The 25075-nt window shown below is 37.1% G+C and overlaps 1 protein-coding gene across 1 annotated transcript; it reads right to left on the bottom strand.

Moving 5' to 3' along the window:
• Positions 1 to 138: 138 nt before the first annotated feature.
• Sf3b6 (splicing factor 3b subunit 6) lies at positions 139 to 24929 on the bottom strand. The gene is made up of 4 exons (XM_083127676.1): positions 24760 to 24929; positions 12611 to 12729; positions 4479 to 4608; positions 139 to 505 (listed from the first exon to the last, which is right to left on the bottom strand). Exons 1-4 carry the CDS (start codon positions 24784 to 24786, stop codon positions 410 to 412), a joined length of 372 nt encoding a protein of 123 aa, XP_082983802.1. The 5' UTR covers positions 24787 to 24929; the 3' UTR covers positions 139 to 409.
• Between the last annotated feature and the right edge of the window lie 146 nt (positions 24930 to 25075).

Below are 25075 nucleotides of genomic sequence, written 5' to 3'. Positions count from 1 at the left end.
ATTGTTATTGACAAGATGGAAATATTATGCCACACAACTTTAATTGTATCTAAAGATATCTGTTTGGTGGTAATTTACTCTGATAAGCTTACTTTTCATTTTTCCATGCAAATTTTTCTCGCGAGGAAAAATGAAATGTAAACTTATCAGAGTAAATCAGACAACTTAAATATTAATTTTAATCAGATCAACTGGAAAATCTCCAATACAGTTACATTGATTCTTAGTGTACATTTTCAAGAAATCTTACAATGTCTCTTTGTTGCTGTGAATGTGAGAAAATGGTTCCAGGAAATATATGCCACAGATTTTGTCCAGATGTGATTAAAACTTTTCACCTACACTCTTCACACAGTAGTAGTCCATCGCAGTCATTGCCAAGAAAATAAATGCGTTAATTACACTCTTGTCACTTTTTATCATCATTGAGACCATACTTTGTCTTCACCTTCTCAATCTCTTCCTTCTTCTTGTCCACATCCAATCTCTTGAATGCTTTATTTGCCTGGAAAACAAATGTGTATATATATATATATATTAAAGACAAAATACAATTTACATGGACTTCATACAGAACTTTAAAAAATACTCAAAATTACATTGATGGCCAAGATCAAGAGTGTATGTGGCCCTACCTCCACAGCTTTTGTCTCTTCTTGGTATAGCTTTATCCTTAGATTTTATTAACAAAATTACATTTTACAAAATGCATGTTCTTATACAAATTTTCTGATGAATTTTAAGCTGTTATCGTCAATCACTAATTATGTGTTCACGTTATTACACTGAATAACATTTTTTCAGGATATGCGAAGGTGCCCAATTTCAGTGGGCTGTTTATGCACCTAAATTTACAGTTTCCTGGATATTTCTAGGAAAGAAAATGCAGCAAATCACTTTTTGATGTAACTTTTATCACACTCTTTTACAACTGTTATTTCAGATACTATGGCAACATCAATGTTGCCAAGCACATTACAATTTAACATGGAGAGAGAGAACAAACGTTATCGAACATCAACTATAACATGTACATATGAAGTTTAAAATACATAATAAATATAATTTTACACTTTCAAAATGAATGTAAGAAAAAAAAGAAGTTGTGCTGTAATAGAATTTGATTTTGAATTGCATTTTTGGGTGCATCAGAACTTAAAGGCTATTTTGTACCTATGTCGTTAACTAAAATATTAAAACATTTTGACTTTGGTTAAAAGCTGAGGCTGTAAGTGCTGAGGGCACTTAGCACATAGATGTCAGAGCCTGGTTGACAGTTGGGTGTCCTACATGGAAATGTCACACTTTGATACTCGACAAATGCAGAAAAATATTTCTTGCTTACTTATTATTTGACTTGTCACTTTCCTGCCACTTCTCACTGTAGCTCGGTTGTTATGGCATCCGACTTCCATGCGAGAGACTTGGATTCAATCCCCTCAGGATTTTTTCCACCTGTTCCAGCATCTCCAGTACCCACTTTCGGTGCCCACCCAGCATTGTATAAAGTGGGTACCTGGAGGAAACTCTGGGGAGGTAAAGGTGGCCAGGGGCATCGTGCTGATCACATAACCCCCACGTAATCAAGAAAGTGCAGGGCCCTAACTCCACACACCCCCGATACGCCTTCATGGCATGGTGTAAAGCACAGGGAAGCACTTTACTTTCTGCCACTTTTGGCTAATACGGACAATGAGGATGAGTGATGACATGCTTGAAGGGACACTCACAAAAAAAAAAAACCTATCCCCAGGCTTTGATTTGAATCCAGGACCCTTGCCATCATAGTGTGTTGTGCTAACAACTCCACCACGGAGGCCGGCATATTACTTTCTATTGAGGCCTGGCACGGTAGTTAAGTTGGAAGAGCAATTGCACAGTATGCCAGAAACCAAGTTCGAGTCACGGTTGAGCCTGCATTTTTCGCAAAAATTTCTACGTATTTATTGTATGTATATTACACATACACACTTAGAGTAATTCCAGAAAAATGTCAACCTTGATAGTCAAAATTATATATCAATGAAGAACAATTTACATTGTTTTAAAGGAGATCTTTAGATTGCAAATATACAATGCCTGCCTGCATTTCTAAACTCTAAAATTTGTCTGTAAAAAATTACATCAAGTAGTATTCCACTAACTTTGATTCAGAAAATCCAGATTTATAGGTTGGCCAGCCTGTTAGCTTCAAACTTACTTTATATAGTTCTGGCAAATACATTTGAAGAAATTTTGCTATGCAAGAAGAAACACTACTACTAGCAAATTTCCTTGGTTATATTTTTTCATTATATGTTTCATTCATATACAAAGAAATAAAATATAAATGAAACTACTTCTAAAGTATTAATCTGTTACCTCTGGAAATGTTCTACATTTACATGTAATTAAATCAATACAATCCTACTTCTATTTTTGATATTTACATACATAATATAGGAGCCTCAGTGGTCTATTCGTTAGGCCATCTGACTCAAAATGCAGGAGACTCAGGTTTGATTCTCGGGGTGGGTGACGTAAGGTTGAAATTTTTCCGCCCATGTTCCCGCATAAAGCAGCTCTGGGGCTCACCCAGCCTCAAATCAATGGGTACCTGGGGGCAACCCGGGGGGATACAGGCAACTGGAGCATGGTGCTGATCACATTATGCACAAAATGGCAGAGATTGAGAATGCATGGGGCCCTCTCCCCCCCGTAAATATGCCTTCATGGCACGGTGCTATATATCGTCCCTACCGAGACAAAGAGGCGTATCTCAGTTTTCTTGATTTTTCAAAAGAGCATTGTCAAGTTTGTGTACATACATTATGATTGATTGCACTTTTGTTTTTCAGGGGTACTGAAATGTGTCGAAGCATACAGATAGCTAATAGGCCGTGCTTTTTGTTGAGTGTGTTTACATTTTTGCAAAATCAGTAATAATGGCTTTGTTGGCCGTTGGAAACTTTTTTGAGATATGCCCTTTGTCTCGGTAGGGACAATATGTAAGGGGAACTTTACCTTACATCATGTTTCTATCTCTGTAGACAAATCACAATGGAAAGGACAAATGATCATATAATGATGGGACCAAAAAAAAAATAATCCGTGCCTTAACCAGAATTCAATTGCATGTTACGCTAGCCTTTCTCATTCAGAGGGGCTCGTAAAAATGAACAATTTTGAAGAGCTCCTCTTTCACATTCGTCCTATCTTTTTTTAAAAAAGAAGAAAAAAAAAACGATGACTAATTGCTTGTACAATTGAGAGTCTAGATTACATTAAATATGAAGCTTGCATACTGCTGGACCAAGGATTTGCATGGATGAATCCAAATGCAACAGTGGAATAGGTTGACACTTGCATGAAACTACACTATAGGTTTCACATCAGTATTTTGCTTGTGTGTAATCAGTTCATCACTCACTTTTACGAGGCGCAACAATTTACTGTATTTGCCAGCATATAAGATGCACTGGCATACAAATCCCCCCCCCCCCTTTTCTGTACACATTTTTGAGGAAAAACCTTGATCACTGAATTATAATTAATTTACAGTTTTTGAAATATAAAGTAATACATAGGTCTACTTTCAACATTTTACTTTCACAACGCATGCTCATCAATATGTATAAACTCTACTTGACTGGAATGCTCTCGCATACTGCAAGGAAACAAGAAGGAAATCGTCTAACTTAGACCAGAGAAAATTTCCAGAAATGAAGGTTATATAAAAAACTTAGTATCGGCATACAAGATGCACCCTGTTTATAAGACTTATTTTGAAAGGAAAAAAGTGCATCTTATATGCCAGCAAATATGGCAATTCTCGGAATAGCTGTAGCACATCCCTAGGATGCTAAGTCAGGCAAACTCCGCATACGCCACCACATTTGGACATGTTCCAGCTTGCATTTACAAGAGTCATGGACCGGATGAGTCCCTTGTTTTGAGCAGCAAAGGAAGTAGTATGTTGTGGTATACTGTTGGCAGAAAAACATTGCACCAAAGATGGCACCTCAAATCTTGACAGTCTACCTCTGTGACAAGAGTGACTAGCACAGTGCACTACAATGCCAGGGATCCCAGGTTTCAATATCAGCCTGTGCATGGGTGGTCCTTGTGATTAGCCGAAAGTGGTAGAAAAGACACACTAAAAGCAAATCAATTTGACTTTCTAGACCTAATCCTTTCAATCAGCACAGCTTCCAAACTGTCCTCACATTATATACTGAATTGTGAATCTGATATTCTGCCTTAAAACCTAATTTGACAAAACCAGATCACTGCTGAGTTCATAATATATTTCGACATGTTTACTAATAATCCTTGATATCCTGTGTGTGTGGGGGGGATTAACATATCATTAGTTGACTACCCCACGAAGGTGACTCACAACAAACATGTGCACTATTTTCAGACCTTTCCAGATTAATGGAAACTAAATATTCACAAACTACATATATCTAGTGTGGCAGGTAAAATGCATAACTCACCTGATAATACAGTACAACCAAGTATCTGTTGCAGACGTTGAAGCCTGATAAGTGATCACATGCATTTTTAGCATCAAAGATATCTTCATACACAACAAATGCAGTTCCTCTTGTTTCTGGTGTGTTACCCCTGAAAATATGGAATTGTTCAGCAACAAACATCTATGAAACTTCAACACAAAATATGCAAGAAAAGCATAATTAAAATAAAACTATCAATGGTGACTATCGGTGGTAAGCATATCAGTTTGAATTAGAAGCTGTGAATGTATCTCAAACATTCAATTCACAGGTAAATGAGTCAGAAACATAATAAGTACATCATATATTTTAGGATCTGACAGCAAGTTCTGTGATGAATGTACCTAGTATGCCCATAAACTACTGAAAAACTTTTCATCTTCTTCATTCATTACTGATTTGATTGATTGAGTTAGTGTTTCAAGTCAACTTTATGCACAGTAAGGCTAATCAGGACTGAACCTACATTTTGAAGTGGAATCCAAACCACTATGTTCCTCCACTTGGTATCGAACCCAGGATCCCTTGATTACAAGGCGACGATGATACTACTGTGCCATCGGGGAGGCCTACTGATAGATTCAAATTATAAAGAAAAGGTAACCAAGTTTATAGTCTGTGTGGGTTATATGGATGGATGAACATGGGACTAAAAGTATACATGAATGCATTATTATTGTGATATGTTATGTGCAAGTTTTACACAATTAAACCGGTGTTGTACCTAATGAATTTTATTTATCATGAAATAAGTCTAAGCAAAGGGGAGCGAGACAACATCATTTATAGCGCAGTCGTTTAGGATGGAATACTGTGGAAGATTAGCCATAAAGTGGTTCCAGGTATATTCATGTATTACAGGATTTGCATCGCTTTAAGTAAGGGTACTGATTAAGTCGGAAAGAATGTCTTTTCTTTACACCATATGGTACAACGGTTGTTGATATTCATGTGAGTAGCAAATTTGATTAAGTGTCATTATGTCGAGTCCTATAACATTTGTTGAGTTTCGGTCTGAAACAGAGGCTTTCGACGATTATTTGCTTAATTTTGAACAATTGTGTGTTGTTCAAAATTTACCTGAGGAGCATAAAGTGGCTTTATTGATTTCTGTGGTTGGAGCTACATTTAAAGTATTGAAAAATCTGTTGGCTCCTGATCAAGTACAGTTACAGCCATATTCAGTGATCAAACATAGGTTGTTGTCACATTTTAAGCCTAAGAGCAATAAGTATGTCGAGCAAGAGAATGGCGAATCGGCAGATTTCGTGGTTAGGCTCAAGCAACATAAAAGAAGCCTTAGTTGAAAAGATGATAGTTGGGCCATTTCATCTCAAATCATACAGGTAAGTAATAAATGTGTCACCTTCGAATTTCAAAATCAGCTGAAAAAAATATGTTTAAGGACCACATGATAGATGTGCAAAAATGAAATATTTTTCTTTTCTGTTGATTTGTTACAGTGTTACAAGCTCACAAAGGAAGACACTATTTGATACTCCCTCAGTCCCATAATTATTGTCTGGTACACTTTTGTTTGTTGTCACAAAATACTTGTCCGATATTCAAACTGTGACATTTGTGTATACAGAAGAAGAAAATGAAACACAGGAATGAGTCATACAATGTTATTACTCAAGGATCAGTACAAATTGGCCGATCAAGTATCCAAAAGAACATAAATAAAAAGTTGCCATTTTGGCATACCGGACTATAATAATGGGACAGAGGGAGTAAAAAATTGTACACAAGGAAAATAATGCAATATTCAAACCACTATAAAATCAAAAACAAGAAATGGTAGAGACTTCAGGGTGCCTTTATTTGAAAGCTTGTTCAACCAAAACCTTATTAAGGAACATATTAAGCCTCTATTTGTGAAGAAAATGCATTTTGGGTCATTATAGCCTATATGGAATTATGCAACAAAAGTTATAGCGATTTTCAAAAACGTCTGAAAACTGTAACATCATCACATGCGACAAGTCAAAAAAATGGTCGACAGATCTACACGCAAGCCTGAAATGTTGATTTTAAACACTCGAAGGATATTGAAATAAGTTATTAAATTATTAATATTTTTAAAAAATTATGATGCAACAAGGGTTGTTTGAAATAGTGTGGAATGACCCCATTTTAAGTAGTTCCTCACCACTAAGCCTCGCGTCAGGTTAGTTTGCAGCAGGTTCTCGCATATGTACATCCAAACGTGCACGCAGAATATAGTTCCGCTGAGACGCAACGAAACATTTATTTAATGTGTAATACACAGACAAAATTATACATCCATTAGCAGGTATGGACTTGATCAGTTGCAATCACTTGTGCAGATGAACTTGAATCTGCAGATTCACCAACTGGGCAGTCGGTAGCACTGAAGGAACAACAAAAGCTCAAGAGCGAGTTGAGTGAGACTGAATACATTGCAAAGAGCATGAAATCAGTGATATCAGTGTTGGACATCCCACTATTTTAACTCTATTTTTGTTGTGATTCATTGCTATTCGTGCTGTACAGTGGCGAGAATGGCGGAATTGAGGTCTCCTGTTGAGATTTGCGGTTGAGTTTAGGAGTAGAAAACGATTGTTTGTTGTTTGACGACTAAACAATCTCCGCGGTATTAAAAGATATCGCCGTGGAAAAAAAAAAACATTGATTCAACCGACGACGGGGGAGGGGGATGCTTATTGTTTCACACCCAAGCGACAATGAAGGCTTTGTTGAAGACGCAAGTTTACTGTTCCATGCAGAGAAAGGGAAGGGTGATTATCACCAAGAAATGGACAGATCAACATTTGGCTCCTGCTTTAGTGAAGTGATTCATAAATTGAAACCAAACAGAGATATAGTAGCAGACAATTCACTACATTGTATACATCACCAATAACAAATCAAGCTTTTTTGGTAGTATAAACTTGAAGGGCGTGTATCTTATAGGAATGTATGTATTGCGAATGAAGCAACTAAGATTTTAATAAATGTATTTCTTTCTAAACGACAAACAATAACTCATTAAATTCAAGAGGGGCCCGCTGTTTACTTTTACCTTTGTTTGCTCGACACATACACACATGCCCTCATGTTTCGAAGATATTTCGCGATTTATATTAAGTATGGACACATTTATTACATAATCTATGCGCAGAAAGTACTTTAAAAATTGGTTCAGGAGACAAAAAGAAGCAAAAATGCATTCTGCTTCATATGCATGTACGGGTTTTGATATGTTAAGGGGTTGGCAATACTGGCGATTCTCTCATTGTCTGCGATACGAAGAGCTCGGTTCAGGCAAGACTGGCACGGATGATTCTGAGCTCCGTTCTCGCGCAGATTAATACATAAAACCTGCTGCAAACTTAACCTGACGCGGAGATTACACACATGCCAGCATGCACAAAATGTTACCAGTAACATATTTGATGCTCTACAGGTTTCCTGGCAAGCAGCAGTCAGAAACAGTGTTGCCAATGTAACATATTTTACAAAAAATTATGGGACATGGAGGACATTTAAGATATTGCAAGGTCTGATTGCATCTGCTGCAAGTACAGTAACCAAAGACTATATTGTACAATTTTCAGAAATTTTGAGATGGGTGTTTTTTTAGAAAATGATGTCTGAAAAAAGTCAAAAATCACTTTTTTCATTTTTTACAAAGAATTTTCTACATAACGTTAGAAGTTAGTGCAGAAATGGCATTGCAAATAGTTAGTCCACTTGCCATATTCTATTATCCCAGCAAAACTCATGTCCTGTGGTTCTTCACTTTTTTTTAAAGAAAATTTAACTTTGAAAAAAATTTCAAATTTTCGTATTTTCATTCTTAAGTTTAGAGATAAAGAGGGTTTCATAAATATGTTCCTTAACAAGGTTTTGGAAGTGCTTTGAACAAGCTTATAAATAAAGGAAACCTTAAGTCCCTACCATTTTTTGTTTTTGATTTATAGTGGTTTGATCCTTGCATAATTTTTTTTTTATCAAATAGTGTCTTTCTCCATGAGCTTGTAACACTAACAAATCAACAGAAAAGAAAAGTATTTTATTTTTGGACGTCTATCATGTGATCCTTTAAGATATATATTTTCTTCAGCAAATTCCGTGATGGTGAGTTGACAGAACCTGTATGATCTGAGATGAAATCACCCAGTGGGAATTGGTTCCGAGACTACAAGAAAGAAGTTATTATCCGATGCTTCACTGACGTTTAGTAAAAGTCAGGATATAGCTTTGCAAATGGAAGCACTAGAAAAGGAAGCTAGGATGTTCGTCCACAATGAAATTACGAACAATGTTTCTTATGTGAGCAGGGCTGTTGGGAAACATAAATACAATAGGTTAGGCAACAGATCAACTTCAGTTCCATTTCGGAACCAATCAACCAGGGCAAATACCTCATCTAAAGTACCCTCCTCACCGGATTATAGTAAACAGTTTCACCCTTGTACTAAATGTACACGGAGGAGGTTTATGTCCAGTAAGGAATTCTGTGTGTACGTATTGTGGGATAAAAGGCCACTGGCATCAACTTTGAAGGCAGAAACAGCGATTGGAAGATCCTACCATAACAGGGTTCCCACGTGAGATTGAAATGTATTTTCCCTGAGTTTTCCGAAATTTTTAATCTTTTTCTAAAGTAGCCAATACACAGTGCAGTATTGTTTATTTTTTTACAATAGCGTACTTTTCCCCTCATAGCCATAACATCACCAGCTTATTATTACACAGGGCCGCATGGGTTCTGTTGTTTTTATAATTTTGGGTGTTTTATATGTATTTGAACTTGCTGATGCTGAAACTGGCATTAGTTTTCTCACATCACGCAAGATTTTTTTACAATTCACGATTTTTATATGTGGGTTGTGGTATGCACGTTTTAGTGCAATTGAAGTGATTGTCGCTAGATGTCACTGGTACGTTTCAAAATTATTCAACAAGTAATAAAGACGAACAAGCTTTAAATACAGAGAAGTTTTGTTTTATTTAAATTAATTAATATGTTTCTTGCCTAATTGCTGAAAATAATACTATGTAAAACATTGATATATCATTCGAAATTAATTTTATATGTAACTCTCAAAAGTCCTAATTTGCATGGTGTGGCCATGGCATCTCGTGGTTGTCTGAATAGCCCAGATATGTTTTGCTATCTGCGGTGAATGTGTTCCCCGGGTACAGAGACAGGAAATTACAGATTTTATAAGAAGAGCATATTACGCATACTTTGAAATGGAAGATGACATTTATGACCCCCTCACGGATCTCGTGACCCTATAACGTTCACTCAAACCGAACTCAATGATTTAGTTAGAGACCAAAATTTATCTAAAGAATCAGCTGAGCTTCTTGGTTCCAGAACAACTTGCTGGCTTGTGGAACAACATTTTCCTGGTACAGATACTGAGAAAAAGAGTTTGTGCCTTATTTCTCGAAATAAGATTTTCTCGTGTTTTGTTGTGATGTGTCCGGTTTGCTGACTAAGTTAAATTTTCCTTGTCTTTGAACTGATTGAAGGCTATTCATTGACTCGAATAAAACAAGTTTAAAATTTGTTCTGTTACATAATGGAATATGTAATATTGCTCATTCTGTGTCACTAAAAGAAACCTACAGCAATATGCAATTTGTTCTTAATAAAATTAAATATGAGGACCATGGTTTGTTGGTGTGTGGTGATCTTAAAGCTTTGAGCATTTTACTTGGACTACAATGTGGATATATGTGGATAGGGCACGATATTACCACTGGGAAAGAAAATAATGACCAATAGGGAAAACGTTGAACCCGGGTTCAAAGAACATCGTACAACAACATTTAGTCAGTCCTGAGAAAGTTGTACTTCCTCCTCTTCATATCAAATTAGGGCTGATTAAACAATTTGTGGAGGCACTTAACAAGGTAGGACAATGTTTCCAGTTCATATGCAACAAATTTCCATCCCTGTCGTACGGCAAAGTGAAAGAAGGTGTTTTTGTTGGACCAGACATTAGGAAATTAATGAATGATAAAGACTTCGAGGAAACAATGACTGTAGCTGAAAGAGATGCTTGGATAGCACTTAAAAGTGTAGGGTTGAACTTCTTGGGGAACCACAAAAGTCCTGATTACAGAGAAGTTGTTGAGAATATGTTACTTAAATTTCAAGAGCTGGGTTGCAACATGAATCTCAAATTACATTTTTTTTCATTCACACCTTGATAACTATCAACAAAGTCTCGGTGAATTAAGTGAGGAACAAGGTGAACGGTTCTATCAGGACGTGAGGGATATGGAGAAAAGGTATCAAGGACATTGGAGTGTTAGCATGATGGCTGACTACTGTTGGGCATTGTACAGAGAAACGCCAGAAGAAAATCACAAGAAAGTTAAGAAAGCTTACAGAAGAAAGCGTGCTAAACAGAACTGAAAAATATGTATTATGTAATGATTTTCTTGTGTGTATATTATATACTGCTATATGTCGTTTTCTATATTATATGGGTCCTTTGTGTCTGTCTATATTCATTTTAAAATAAACATGTTGATGCGTTTAGTGTGATAAGCTACTTATTCTGATTGAAGAAAAGAAAAATTATAATAAAACAGTATGCAATATTGAACAAAGCCCAAATTTTGAAATTTGATTTGTAAGAAAACCTTGCGTGATAGAGAAAAACGAATTTCATATTCGTGATCAGCATGGCACAAATAATAAAGTTCACCTATTAAACAAAAAACAACATTAAATTGAATTTAATTTGCGGCCCTGTGTTATTATTAGAGATGAGATGGACTAGCTGATTGATTGATTTAAAATTTTTGGGTGCTTCGACCTTTGTGGCAATTTTGCACCCTTCTAAGTACATGGGGAAAATCCCCTTACCTTAAAATTAAAAAGGGGTGTAAAGAGACATTTGAGAAATGTTGCCAAGTAGACGAGAGATGAGGACCAATCTCAGTACAGGAAATCGCAAGACACTCAGGTAAAGATCCTCTACTCAACCAAGTAATTACATTTATTCAGAATGGATGGCCTCAACGCTTAACGTTAGGACTGACACAGGATGGTTTGGCACCCTTTTATGAAGGAAGACAGTTTCTTTCCTATGAATCCAATTGTGTGATGTGGATGGGCAAACCAGTTACTCCATGTTCTCTTAGAACTACCATATTACACAGTGTGATCACATTTTTTCATTTCCTTCTTTTCCTTTTTTTAGTCCGGGAGAAAGACTATAGATGCAAATTATAAAGAAAAAAAAACAAGTTTATAGTCTGTGTGGTTTACCATGACTACATGATTTTGTTATATGGATAGTAGGAACATGGACTACATGTATACATTATTATTGACACGTTATGTGTAAGTTTTACACAAACCGGTGTTGTATCTAATGACTTTTAATTATCATGAAATAAGTCTAAGGGGGCTGGTGAACGATCGTACCCCTCAAAAATGCCACTTTTTTCTTTTCAATCTGCACATTTCGATGATTTCAGGTGCCAGACAGTGATTTTTAACATGTGGAAATACAAATAAGCGAGATATTATCCTCGAAATGTGACCACGGCACGTCCAATTCTTCGCATCCCGCACCACTTTTGCCAATTATTTGAAGAAATTTTCGTCATACATAGAAGAAATGAATGGCGGACATTGAAGATAATTACCATCACCATGAAAAGAAAATGTAATTTTTTTAAAAAATAATCTCTGCTACAATTCACACATTTCTTGTTCTTGGCAACTCCCTAACGTACATGCACGATCTGTATTGAAGAAATCATAAATTTGAAATATTATAGTACAACATGTTTGTTAGCACTTTCCATTCGCGACATTCACTTCTAATACATTTATGCTAAAAAAAAAAAAACCACGTAACAGGCTTAACCTAACAACGTAGTCATTCCTTGTGCTCATAAAATCGCTAATTATTCACTTACAATGCATCTCCGCATGCTAAAAACAACAAACGTTCATATGAATAACAATCTTTATAACCCACAAAAAAAATTCAAGTTTCTCGCGGGGGGGTACGAAGGGTCACCATCACCAGTCCAAGCATAATACAAAGGATAGTCTGGAAAATAAGTTGCATTTGTAAATTTTACATATGAAAAATATTACTCACACTCTTATCTGCCTTATAGCTCCATACTTTCCAAAAATATCATACATTTCTTCTGCAGTGATTTTATATGGCAGATTCCTCACATACAATATTCTATTAACTTCAGGTGGAAGCCTTACCTGTAATACAAAAATGAAAATAATAAAATACAAAAATGAAAATAATAACTACTGAATAATTTGGCACCATAGGAAAAGATCTGCTGTGCAGATACACGAATAGGGTGACTACACTATGAGACAAAAAAAATTCAGGTATAATTTCAAATTTTCTATGCACATTCCCCAAAAAATCAAGGTAAAAAAAATAATTACATTGAAGGCCCAAGTTCTGATTGTTTAATTCCAAACAAATCATGGTGCATATGCATTTTTACATGGTTCAATTTATATTTATGTTTCTAGAGAACTTTTTTCCATTTTGACACTCCTATGTAAACTTTCGTTTGCTACCAGCCGTTCGCTTACTGTCATGTTTGATACGCTGCTACATCACATGATGTGAGGTGCAAATTACGCAAAAGGAACTTGGGCCAGACTTGATTTTTAGAAGTTGTTACAGGAGCATGGAAAATGCATTTGGAATATTGTGAAAAGATATAATAAGTTTGGAGAAACTAACCTGTGAAATTTAAAGATGCAAAAAGTATTAATTCACGAGGAATTATGCCATGAAAAGTACGTTGTGAAAGTTAACCAGACTTATATCACTAATGCGCATGAATTTACAATACTGGACCCCTCTCCAATTTCTTTCAAATTTCGGGTACTCACTAATTTAGCCCCTCTAATCACGAATCTGCAGTTAATGTTTGGCAGTCACTTGTAGAAATTTAAAAAAAAAACAACTAAATAACCATTCACGGATAGTACCACACACCATTGACGGTAGGGTTAGGTTAGGTTAGGTTACGATTGGCAAACATAGTTACACTTTGGATTTGTAGAACCATTCACGGGTAGTCCCAAAAACCATTCCTGGATAGTCCCACGAACCATTCATGGTAAGGTTAGGTTTTAATTTCTACAAGTGACCACCAAATATTAACTGCAGATTTGTGATTAGGTCTAAATTAGTGGGTACGCGAAATTTGAAAGAAATTGGTGAGGGGTCTGGTATTGTAAATTCGTACCCACTAATCTCCGAAGCATCCATTTCATATGAAAAATGGGTAATTATGTAGTATTGCCCGAACACCTCTCACTCGTTTATTTCGTTAATTTTAGCATTGATACTTGCCTATTCTGCATTGCGGAAGATTCTTCAAGGTGAAGTTATGCCTTTTTTCTATAAAATAGTGTCAACTTTTCATATTACGAGTCATTATTTGTCTTCCTTGTTTCGCCTGTGTAACAGACAATATGGCGTGCACTCGTCAAGGATCGTCGTGCTTGTGTTTTGTCGATTTGCAGTGCGCAAGCAGTGTTTCAAATTTTAATGACTGAAAATGACGTGCTATTACGATTTTTTTTATATGTTTCCATGATTCTTGCATGATTAGCTCCATGAACCATGCACGATAAGGTTAGGTTAGGCAAACACAGTTAAAATTTGGGGTCATTACCATTCACGTAAGTTAGTTCAAGAAACAAAAGGCATGGTTGGAAACACTGACACGGGGTTACGTCATCAAACGCAGGCAAATAGCAAGGAAATGGCAGCAATCGCCTCTGCGTGTTGGAAATATTTCTCAGGAAAGAAAAAGGAATTCCAGGTCAGAAAGCTTAAATAATCAAAGAAAACACCTTCACGAACTTCCACAACGTCAGAGACATTGATTAAAGTAAGTAGTTTCTTCTGTAAAAATGAAGAAATCCCTTTGGACGATACTACATATTTACCGAAAAATGCTTGGTAACACTTCGATCTAGTGAAAATGGATTTCTTCATTTTTACAGAAGAAACTACTTATGGAAATCAGTTTCTATAGCATTATCGAAGTTCGTCAATGTATTTTCTCTCATCGTGTAATCCTTTTTAGTGCAAATTCAGTTTTTTTTCTAGAAAAATGAATTTTTAACTATGTTTGCCTAACCTAAACTTACCGTGAATGGTTTTTGGGGCTATGCGTGAATGGTGTTTGGGGCAGTAACGGTTCCGATTGTTTCATGATTTCTCCTAGCACAAAGACTAAATATCATAGAAGGTAACAGTTTACTACGTGGGTGACGGATTTCTTCAAATTTACAGGAGAAAGTACTTATGGAAATCCTTTTCTGTAGCATTGTGGAAGTTCGTGAATGTAGTTTTGATCCATTTTAATGCAAATACATGTTGTTTTCTGCGAAAATCTCTGTCCGACACGCTGCTTCTGCTTCTGGGGGCTTAAGACTGGGCCACCCTCTCTCTAGGGGTTAAAATATAGAGAGCCGGCCCGGAGGGAGAAGACCAACGGTTCCAGAGGCGGAAGAGGATCATAGAGAAAATCCCAACGGCAATGGAAGCAGAAGAGTTACGACCTTAGTGGCCAATATGAGCCACTAAGAAGCGGATTGGATATCTCCGTTAAATATCCAAAACCAACTGCTGCCTTGCAGGGGTGTGGGAGCACCAAAGGATATGGGAGAAAACCCTGAAAATAAAAATTAGCCTGGTCGTTGGGCTAATCCCCCACACCAGACTAAAACTAGTGGATTCAGAGAAATAAAGGTAGCCTCGGAAAGGATGGATTTAGTAGAAGATGACAAGCAAGGAAATGGAATATCCGAATTGGAACTTGGAATATTGAAACAATTAATGGATAAGAAGTGGAGATTGTAGGAGAAATGTAAAAGTATAAACTAGCAGTACTAGGACTAAGTGAAGTAAGGAAGAAAGGCAGTGGTATAATGTGCCTTGAAAGAGGATATGTGCTGAGATATGTTGGAGTAGGTAGAGGAAGAAGAGCTAAGGAGGGAGTTGGAATAATAGTTAATGAGCAAATGGAAGAAAGGGTGGAATTATGGGAACCTGTGAATTCAAGGATAATAGTAGTTAGACTGAAAATGGAAGAAAGAATAACAATAATACAAGTTTATGCCTCGACAAATGATCAGGACATATTGGAGAAAGAAGTTTTCTATACTGAATTACAAAGAGTAGTGAATAAAGAGAATGAAGAGAATAGGATGGTAATATTGATGGGAGATCTTAATGGTAGAACTGGAAACAATAGGATAAGGTCACATGGTTGTATGGGACCATATGGAGGGGAAAGTGTGATAAATGAAAATGGACAAAGATTAATAGAATTCTGTGTAGAGAACCAATTGCTACAAGGAAACTCCTTTTTCCAGCATAAGAAAATTCATAAAATCACTTATGAAGCTGAGGGAAGGGAGGCAAAGAGTATAATAGACTACATAATTTACGCAAGAGCACTTCGATGGATGTAAAGGTAATTCGAGGTGCTGAATTGAGTACTGACCACAGACTGCTAATAGCTATAACAAGATTTAAGAGGAATAATAGAGAAAGATATAGGAAGTTTGAAAAGATACAAGTAAAGCAGCTGGCTAAGGAAGAGAAGAGAAAAGAATGAATGAATTGAAAATAAGAGGAATGGAAATTGACAGTATGTGGGAAAAATGTAAGGAAGTGATACTGTATGCAGCAATTGAAGTATTTGGCAAAGTTAGGGTGAATACAAAAAGGAAAAGAACTAATTGGTGGACGGATGAAGTAAAGAGGAAAGTGAAAGAGAAAAAGAAAGCATGGAAGAATTACCTAGAATTAAGATCAGAGGAACATAGGTTAATATATGTGCAAAAAAGAAATGAGAGTAAATTGGCTGTAGAGGCGGCAAAGCGAAAATCATGGGAGAAGTTTGGAAATGATATTGAACAAAGTTTTGTGGAACATAGAAAGCAGTTCTGGAATATGGTTAAAAGCCTGAAAGGAAAATGGGGAAAAGCAGCAAGAGCTATAAGAAATAAGGAAAATGTACTAGTCATAGGAAGGGAGAATGTCAGCGACGGCTGCTTAATACGTGCTACCGTGCTATAGCACGTTGCTAAATTCGTTAAAATGAAAAGAAGAAAAAAGTAAATCTCACAGATGCAAGAAGTTTAATGAAGCCCTAAAACGAATTGAAACTTCTCATGTTAAGAGCCTCAACATTTAACAGCGGCGTCACGTATTTCCCTCGCGCTGTTGGGGCTATAAGGAATACCTCACCGTGCTAGAATCTCAACAGCACGTTTTTGCCCCTTTTTCATCCCTCCGTGCATGAATACTGTACACCCCCCACTCCTCGATTCGTACGGGGGATAGGGTCTCGGCTCGAGTAAAATCATCTGCTAGCGTGCTACAGGCAGACTCAGCACGGTAAGTGTGCCATCTCAGGATAAGAAGAAAGTCTACAACAACCTATTGCCTCTGTCAGAACAACGTTTATTAATGTTACTTTCAAACGTTCTCTCGTTATAAGTGCAGACTTATGCAATGTTTGTAACATGTCATATACATTAGCAGCACCTGCAAAAAGTTGGAACGCGAATTGACACTACCCCTTAGCCTTTTATCTATTTCTGTGGTAAGTTGTAAAGATTGCAACTCTGAAACTATAGTCGGTGCCTTTTTTGCTTCCGAAAGTGGATTCTGCTATGTAATTTATGTTTAGGAAATTTTAATTTTATATTTTATCTAAATTACCTGTTTTTAAATGCTAGAAATATATTTCCTTATGCTTATGTAGCACTTCAATCGTCCAGAAACAAACTTGCAGAGTACCGTTTTTTCTCCCGGCTTCCAGATCCAAAAATTTTCCACGCGGTTCATTGTGTTAAAATCTCGTGGCATGTGAAGTGGTGGTCATTGTTGTTAAGGATTAGCTTTTTGTTGTTGTTGTTGTTGTTAGAAATGAAAGTGAGTGTGTGTTATAACGATGAATTCGGTGGATTCTTTGTTGCAGCGACCTTTCTCTTCAAGAACACTTGAAGAAAAGTTGGAAATAAAAGCACTAGGACGGCCGTTGCCAGATTTGGATCTATCGCAAAATGCAAAGGGAGGTAAGAACGCTACATATAAAAGACGATTTAATAGAAAACTGTACGATAGTGAACCATGGCTTTGTGGGTGTCAAATTCGAAAAGCATTATTCTGTTTTCCTTGCATACTATTTGGAAGTAATGATTCGTGGTCTAAAAGAGGGGTAAAAGATCTAGGACATTTAACTGAATATATGAGAAAGCACAGTGAAAGCAAAAAGCACATGAATAATGAGTTAAATTTTGTCTCTCTCGGAACTGTCAACATAGCAACGCAGTTAAGCAGCGCTTATCTAGAATCACTTCAAAAGCATAATGAACGAGTTGAAAAAAATCGCTACGTCTTGTCAAGTTCTGTGGAGCTTTTGATTTGGCCCTACGTGGCCACGATGAAAAGATTCCTCCGCAAACCCTGGGGTATTTTTGGGGGTCGTTGATTTTGTCAGCAGTTTAGACAACGCTGTTAAAGAACATCTCGACAACAGCACTGTATTTAAAGGCACCTCGAAAACCATCCAAAATGAATTATTAGACTGTATGCTTGAGGTGTGCCAGGAGAAAATTGTAAAAGAAATGTCTGAAGCAAAATTTGTGGCATTGATGTGTGATGAAACCAGACATATCCGATCAGTTGCAGTTGGTTCTCGTATACAGGTACGAACTTAAAGGGGTTGTGCACAAAAGATTCTGGAGCTTCCTTAATCCGGACGGACAGGATGCAGAGGCAATTTCCCGTTGCATCATGAAAGAAATGAACAGTTTATTTGGTGAGCAACCGGATAAAATAATTGCCCAAACATTTGATGGAGCTTCAGTGATGAGAGGAGAGAAAAATGGAGTTCAATCTCGGATCAAAGAACACTTTCCACTTGCTCATTACATTCACTGTTATGCGCACCAATTGAATTTAATAATGGAGCGAGCTGCTTCCCAAAATCAATCAGCGAGGGTGTTTTTTTGCAGCTTGTCAGCATTTCCAACATTCTTTTCACGCTCACCTCAGCGACTCTTGTCATTGGAAACCGAGGTTGCACGTCGTATTCCTTCTGGCTCAAGAACACGGTGGAATTTTAAGTCGCGTACGGTAAATGTTGTGTACGAATACCAAGAAGAACTTGCAAACTGTTTGCATGACTTGGAAAATTCAGCGTCATGCACAACCATTCAAGAAGCGCGACGCCTGCTTCACAGTCTGGAGGATCGCGAATTTGTATTCTGGCTTTCGTTCTTTCACAGAATTATGCCGCATGTCGATATACTGTACAATCAATTGCAAGCAAGGCAGACCGACACAGTAAAAGTAAAAAATGCCACTGCTGCTTTCAAGAGCGCCATCCAAAAGGTACGAGATAATGTAGTCTCCTTACCTAGAGAATCGGAAACCACCCAAGCAAATAAGCGACGGCGTCATGAATCAGATCTGACATCAGATGCAAAAGAAGTGTGCGATCGCATCACCACCGAAGCTTCACACAGATTTGAATTCTCAAATCATTTGGATTCTGCGCAATTGCTTAACTCTTCAAGATTCCCGGAATACACGAATTGGACATAGCAGTCCGAAGTTATCCAGTCCTTAACAAAAGGAAGTTGCATACTGAACTCTCCGTACTGTACGAACGAGATGACTTCCGTTCTGTAGATGGAGCCATCCCTCTTTTGGACGTGATTCTAAAGAATAATTTGGAAAATACATTTTCCCAAATTACCAATTTACTAAGAATTGTAGCCACAACGCCGATGACAACTGCCGAACCTGAACGATGCTTCTCTTCCCTGAAAAGAATCAAGACTTTTCTAAGAAATACAATGGCCCAGGACCGCTTGACTGCCCTTGCTATGCTATCAATTGAGAAGAGGCTGGTGACAAATATGAGTAACTTCAACGCTGAGGTGATAGAAAAATTTTGCTCAAGGAAGAACAGAAGAATGGAATTAACCTTCAGACGATAGGTGAGTAAGTGCATGGAAGCTTTCTTATTTTCTTTTCTTTGTTGATGAATAAAACAAAACATTTTTCACTGTCAATTCTGAACTTCGTATGAGTGTACTCTTTTGCAACGCTTTTCTATCTATTTTGTTTAATCGCGACGATTAGGACGAGAGATGATATGATGAAATTAATGAAGGGGCATTCACAAATAATACCCATACCCGGGCCGAGATTCCAACCCGGAACTTCGATGGCGAGATCGAAAGTCGACCACTTAACGTACGCGGCCACAGAGCCAGCACGTATGTGTGTGTGTGTGGGGGGGGGGGAGGTCATTATAAGTACATGAAAAAAGCATCATTTGTAACACGCATCTTTGAAGTCACGAGCCGCCGCTGGAGAATGTGATGGAGGAATGGAGAAAATACTATGAAGAAAAGTTCAAGGATAGGACAAATGAGCAAGAACAAGATGAGGAGCAGGAACAGGAACAGGAGGAGGATGAGAGAATAAGAAACAGAGAAGAGGAGGAGCATGTAGAAGAAGATATGATGATAACAGAGAATGAAGTGAGAGAAGCAATTAAACGGATACGAATTGGGAAAGCAGCAGGATGGGATGGAATAGCACCAGAATTTATAAAATATGGAGGACCAAGAATGGCTGAAATACTACTTAATATATTAAGGGAAGTATGGAGAACTAAGACTATACCAGAAGAGTGGAAAAGGAACATAATTGTGCCAGTACACAAGAAAGGGAGTAATAAGGAATGTGATAATTATAGAGCAATATGTCTCTCATCAGTGGTATATAAGATGTATACAAATATATTGGAAAGGAGGCTGAGAAAAATCATGGAGGGAAAACTTGAAGAGGAACAAGCTGGATTTAGACCTGGGAGACAGACTCAAGATCACATTTTTATATTAAGAACAATGATGGGGAAAATGCTGGACAAAAATAAAAGAATATACTTAGCATTTCTAGACTTGAAAGTGGCATTTGACTCGGTACCTAGGAGGTACCGAGGCATTAGAAAGTAAGGAAGTACCTAAGGAACTTATTAAAGCAATAAGAAGTGTATATAAGGATGTAAAAGGAATAGTAAGAATAGAAGGAAACGAGTCTAAGGAATTTCAAATAGAAAAAGGAATTAAACAGGGAGATAGTCTCAGTCCTTTACTTTTCATTAATGTAATGGATGAAATAACTAAAATTTGCAAAAGAAGAACCCCAAGAGTACAAATAGGATATTGGAATATGAGAGTAGTACAACTGCAAGTACTGCTATATGCTGATGATATAGTCTTAATTGCTAGCAGTGAAGAGAATTTACAGAGGAGCGTAATAGAATGGGGAGAAGAACTTGCGAGAAAAGGGATGAAGATTAATATTAAGAAAAGTAAAGTTATGCAGGTGGCAAAAGGAGAAAAAGATCATGAAATAGCAATTAGATATGGAAACGAGAACTTGGAAGAAGTAGATGACTATGAATATTTAGGAACCATCATAACAAGTGATGGTAGGTGTGATGAAGAAATCCTAAATAGGAAAAGAAAAGCAAATACAGTATATTATCTGTTCAGTAAAACAATAATGGGAAAGAAAGAACTGGCAGTAAAGACAAAAATGCAGCTATACAAATCAGTATTAGTCCCTACATTAACATATGGAATGGAAAGTTTACCACTTCAAGATAAACATCTGAGTAAAATTCAGGCTAGTGAAATGAAATACCTGAGAAGAGCTGTTAATAAGACTAGGAGAGATAAAGTGAGGAATGAAAGAATAAGAAGAGAAGTGGAACAGGAGTTGCTAGAGAAAATAATTGAAAAGAGACAGCTAAAGTGGTGGGGACATGTATTCAGAATGAATGAAGACAAAAAGGTAAAGCAAATTCTAGAAGTAAAGGTGCAAGGTAGGAGAGGTAAAGGAAGACCAAGGATAATGTTTGAAGACAGAATGGAAAAGATTGGAAGAGAAAGGAATAAGACAATAAATATGATGAAGAGAATGATGGGAAACAGACAGGAATGGAGGAGATGGATCGAGGCAACCAACCCTACGATATGATGGCAGAAGGGGACTAGAGGAAGAAGAAGACATGTTGTTTTCTGCGAAAATCTCTGTCCGACACGCTGCTTCTGCTGCCGCCATTTGCTTTCTGCACGAGAGCACAATGTTCCGTGTGTTAGATGATGTAAACCCCGTAGTCAGTGTTTCAAACTCGCCGTGTTTGAACATGACGTGTTGAGTGTTTTTTTTTCTATGCTTGCCTAACCTAACCTTACGGAAAATTGTTTGTGGGTGGTTTTTGGGGCTAACGTCAATGGTTTGCGAGGTATTAGCATAATTTCAAATCCAGACATGAAAGTAGGTATTTTCCGGCAAACAAGGTTGCAACACTGCATAAATCGACAAAACACTCGCACAACGTGTGATGAACCAGTTCACTATCACCATAACGTGCGTTACAGAATCGAAATAACAAGTAACAATTTATTTCACCTTAGGAAATGTTCCGCATTCCAAAATAGTACGTTAGCAATGTAAAAAAGTGTGAAATAAATGATTTATAGGTGTCACCCCCATAGTAAACTAGTACCAAAAGTTATTTATGTTGAAAAAAAAAAACAACTTGAAAATTACCTTGCGCAATTCTCATGGACAAGTGATAGTAAATATCGTAGAAGCGTGGGAATGAATGTAGAAGTAAATCGGAACCTTAGATTATTGCATTTAGGGACTTTATTTCAATGCTAAGGGAACCTAACCTAACCACGAAAGCATATATTGAACAAAATCTTAAGTAATCGCTAAAACTCCGCAGTATGTGTTAACAGACATACATCGAAATCGAACCATGTAAAAATTGCATTCGTAGCATGATGAAATAGCAATAAAACAAAAGGAACTTGGGCCTTTGCGTGAATGGTTTATGGGGCTATCCGTGAATGGTTTTTGGTGCTATCCGCTATTATTTTCGTGAGAAAAGCATAATTCCACCCTAAAGAACGTTCCGTAATGCAGAATACGTAAGTAGGAATGTTAAAAAGGACGAAATAAATGATTTACAGGTGTTTTCACAAGATGGAAGTAGTACCAAATGCTGTATACATATACAGCAAATGAAAGAGTGAAAATACTTCGGCAAATCAAAAATGACAATCTTAAACTACTGGAAATAAATGGTTCGTACTACTTTACTATAGGTGAGACACCTATAAATCATTTATTTTGCACTTTTTTACATTGCTAACGTACTGTTCTGCATTGCGGAACATTTCTTTAGGTGAAATAATGAATTTCTAACAAAAATAATGTCTACTTCTTACATTAACAAATGCTTACTGTTCTTCCTTATTTCCACACACAATATGGCGATAGCTTACCCATTCATCGCGTGTTGTGCCAGTGTTTTGTCGATTTGGAGTGTCAATGCAGTGTTGCAACCTTGTTCACCGAAAAATACCTAAATTTAAAAAAATAATTAAAAACCCTTCACGAAAAAAGTTCAATTTTTGACAAAGAGTAATTAGGCTATTAAACCATTGACGTTAACCCCACAAACCATCCACGGGTAGCCCCAAAAACCTTTGACGTTAGCCTCACGAACCATCATGGGGACGAGGTATGCCTACTAGATTAGGTTAGGTTCCATTAGCACTCCTTTCGTTCAATTTAACATATACAAACAACATCGGTTTTTCTCGATGAAAGAAAATACACGGAATTCTTTTAATTTTAACTTTCCCCGTCCGGTACTTGTTTACTATCCTTCGGACACATTTATTTATTTTTACAGAAGAAACTACTTACCGTAATGTAGTAGTGTGGAGGATCCAGTGGATTTGAATTGCGAACCATTGGCGCTAGCCCCCCGAACCATTGGCACGTGGTTAGGTTAGGAATCATAGTTAAAATTTGGTGTCGTGTTAGTATCAGGATCTAGAAACTGGAAATAATTGCAAAAAGGCCTACCAGAAAGACGTACTGGTAATGTGAAAAATTGCAATTAATTTCATTTCATCAAAAGGTATAATTTAACAATACAGGGTATTTATCCAATTTGTTTAAAATTTGGGATACTTACTAATTTGGGCCTCGTAATCACGAATCTGCACTTAAAATTTGGCGCTTATTTGGGGGCAGGTGAATCCGGCCAATTTCTAACATGCCTTTAACAGGGACTCTATAGATATAGGCGGGGCCGCGATAGCGGTTGGGGGCGGTAGGTCAATCACCCCAGGGGCGGAGCCCGGAATCGGCGGGAAATTTGGAAATCGAGGGTGTGGAAATAAGAACTTAATTTAGATTATTTTGCTATTTCCACATGTGAGCGCCAAATTTTGACTGCAGATTCGTGATTAGGGGGCCAAAATTAGTGAGTATGCCGTATTTCAAACAAAATGGAGAAATTCCCTGTATTGTAAAATCGCTCCCTTCAAAACAACGTTGATACACCTTCAGGAATGTTCCGCGAAGCAGATACGTAAGTACGAATGTCAAAAATTGACGAAACGAAAAAATTAGAGGTGTCCGAAGGATAGTAAATTTTTAGGTACTACTTTACTATACCGGAGACACCTATCAAATGATTTATTTCGCAATTTTTTACATTGCTAACATACTTTTTTGCATTGCGGAACATTTCTATAGGTGAAATAATGAATTTCTAACGAAAATAATGTATATTTCTCACATTAATGAGAACTTACTATTGTCCCTTACTTCCCACAAACCATCCACGGGTAGCCCCAAAAACCATTGACGTTAGCCCAAAAATTCACGATAGCCCCACAAACCATCACGGGGACGAGGTATGCCTACTAGGTTAGGTTAGGCCTGTTAGGTTTGGTTCCATTAGCACTCCTTTCGTTCAATTTAGCATATACGGACAATACGAGAGCGTATTGTGCTCTCGTGCAGAAAGCAAATGGCGGCAGCAGCAATAGCAATTTTCGACGAAAACCACATGCATTCGCATTAAAATGGATCAAAACTACATTCCCGGACATCAACAACCCTACAGAAAATTATTTGCGTAAGTACTTTCTCCTGTAAATTTGAACAAATCCGTCTCCGGTATAGTAAAGTGTTACCAATTTTTACCTATAACTGTCTATCCTTGGGGACGAAACGTTAATATGTGTAGTTAAATACGTTGTTGACATTCTGTATAAAAACATACGAAGATAATTAAATGTTCATCTCAAAATCCATTGTAAATTAAATTTAATACTTACATTTGCTCTTCTCTGCATCATAGCCATTTTGAAGTGTTTTAAGTCACACAAAACACACGGTATAACCAAGAATAAATGTGATAATACTTTAAAACACCTAAATGTTTGTTATTTAATCACAAATGTTACTCTTCTTCCTCACTCAGGGACCGGAACCGGAACTTGCACAGTGGTGATGGTGATAATTCATAAACTTACTTCTTATCAAACGTTGATGCGTAATGTAAGAGTGAAGGAAGAGTCGTTCTTTCACGTTTACTTTCCTACTGCTTCGTGTATTGACATATTGAATTGAACCGGCGAAAGAGATAGAAAG

Source organism: Lepisma saccharinum, chromosome 8, assembly GCF_977018435.1.
Source record: "Lepisma saccharinum chromosome 8, izLepSacc3.1, whole genome shotgun sequence".
NCBI classification, from domain to species: domain Eukaryota; kingdom Metazoa; phylum Arthropoda; class Insecta; order Zygentoma; family Lepismatidae; genus Lepisma; species Lepisma saccharinum.
The sequence above is the reverse complement of the archived record's forward strand: the minus strand, read 5'-3'. Positions and strand labels throughout refer to the sequence as shown.

Coding starts and splice junctions, on each gene's coding strand:
- Sf3b6 (XM_083127676.1), bottom strand. CDS start 24,786: ATGGCTATGATGCAGAGAAGAGCAAAT. Junction 12,730..24,759: donor TGATGCAGAGAAGAGCAAAT/GTAAGTATTAAA, acceptor TTTGTATTACAG/GTAAGGCTTCCACCTGAAGT. Junction 4,609..12,610: donor GCTATAAGGCAGATAAGAGT/GTGAGTAATATT, acceptor CCATATTTTCAG/GGGTAACACACCAGAAACAA.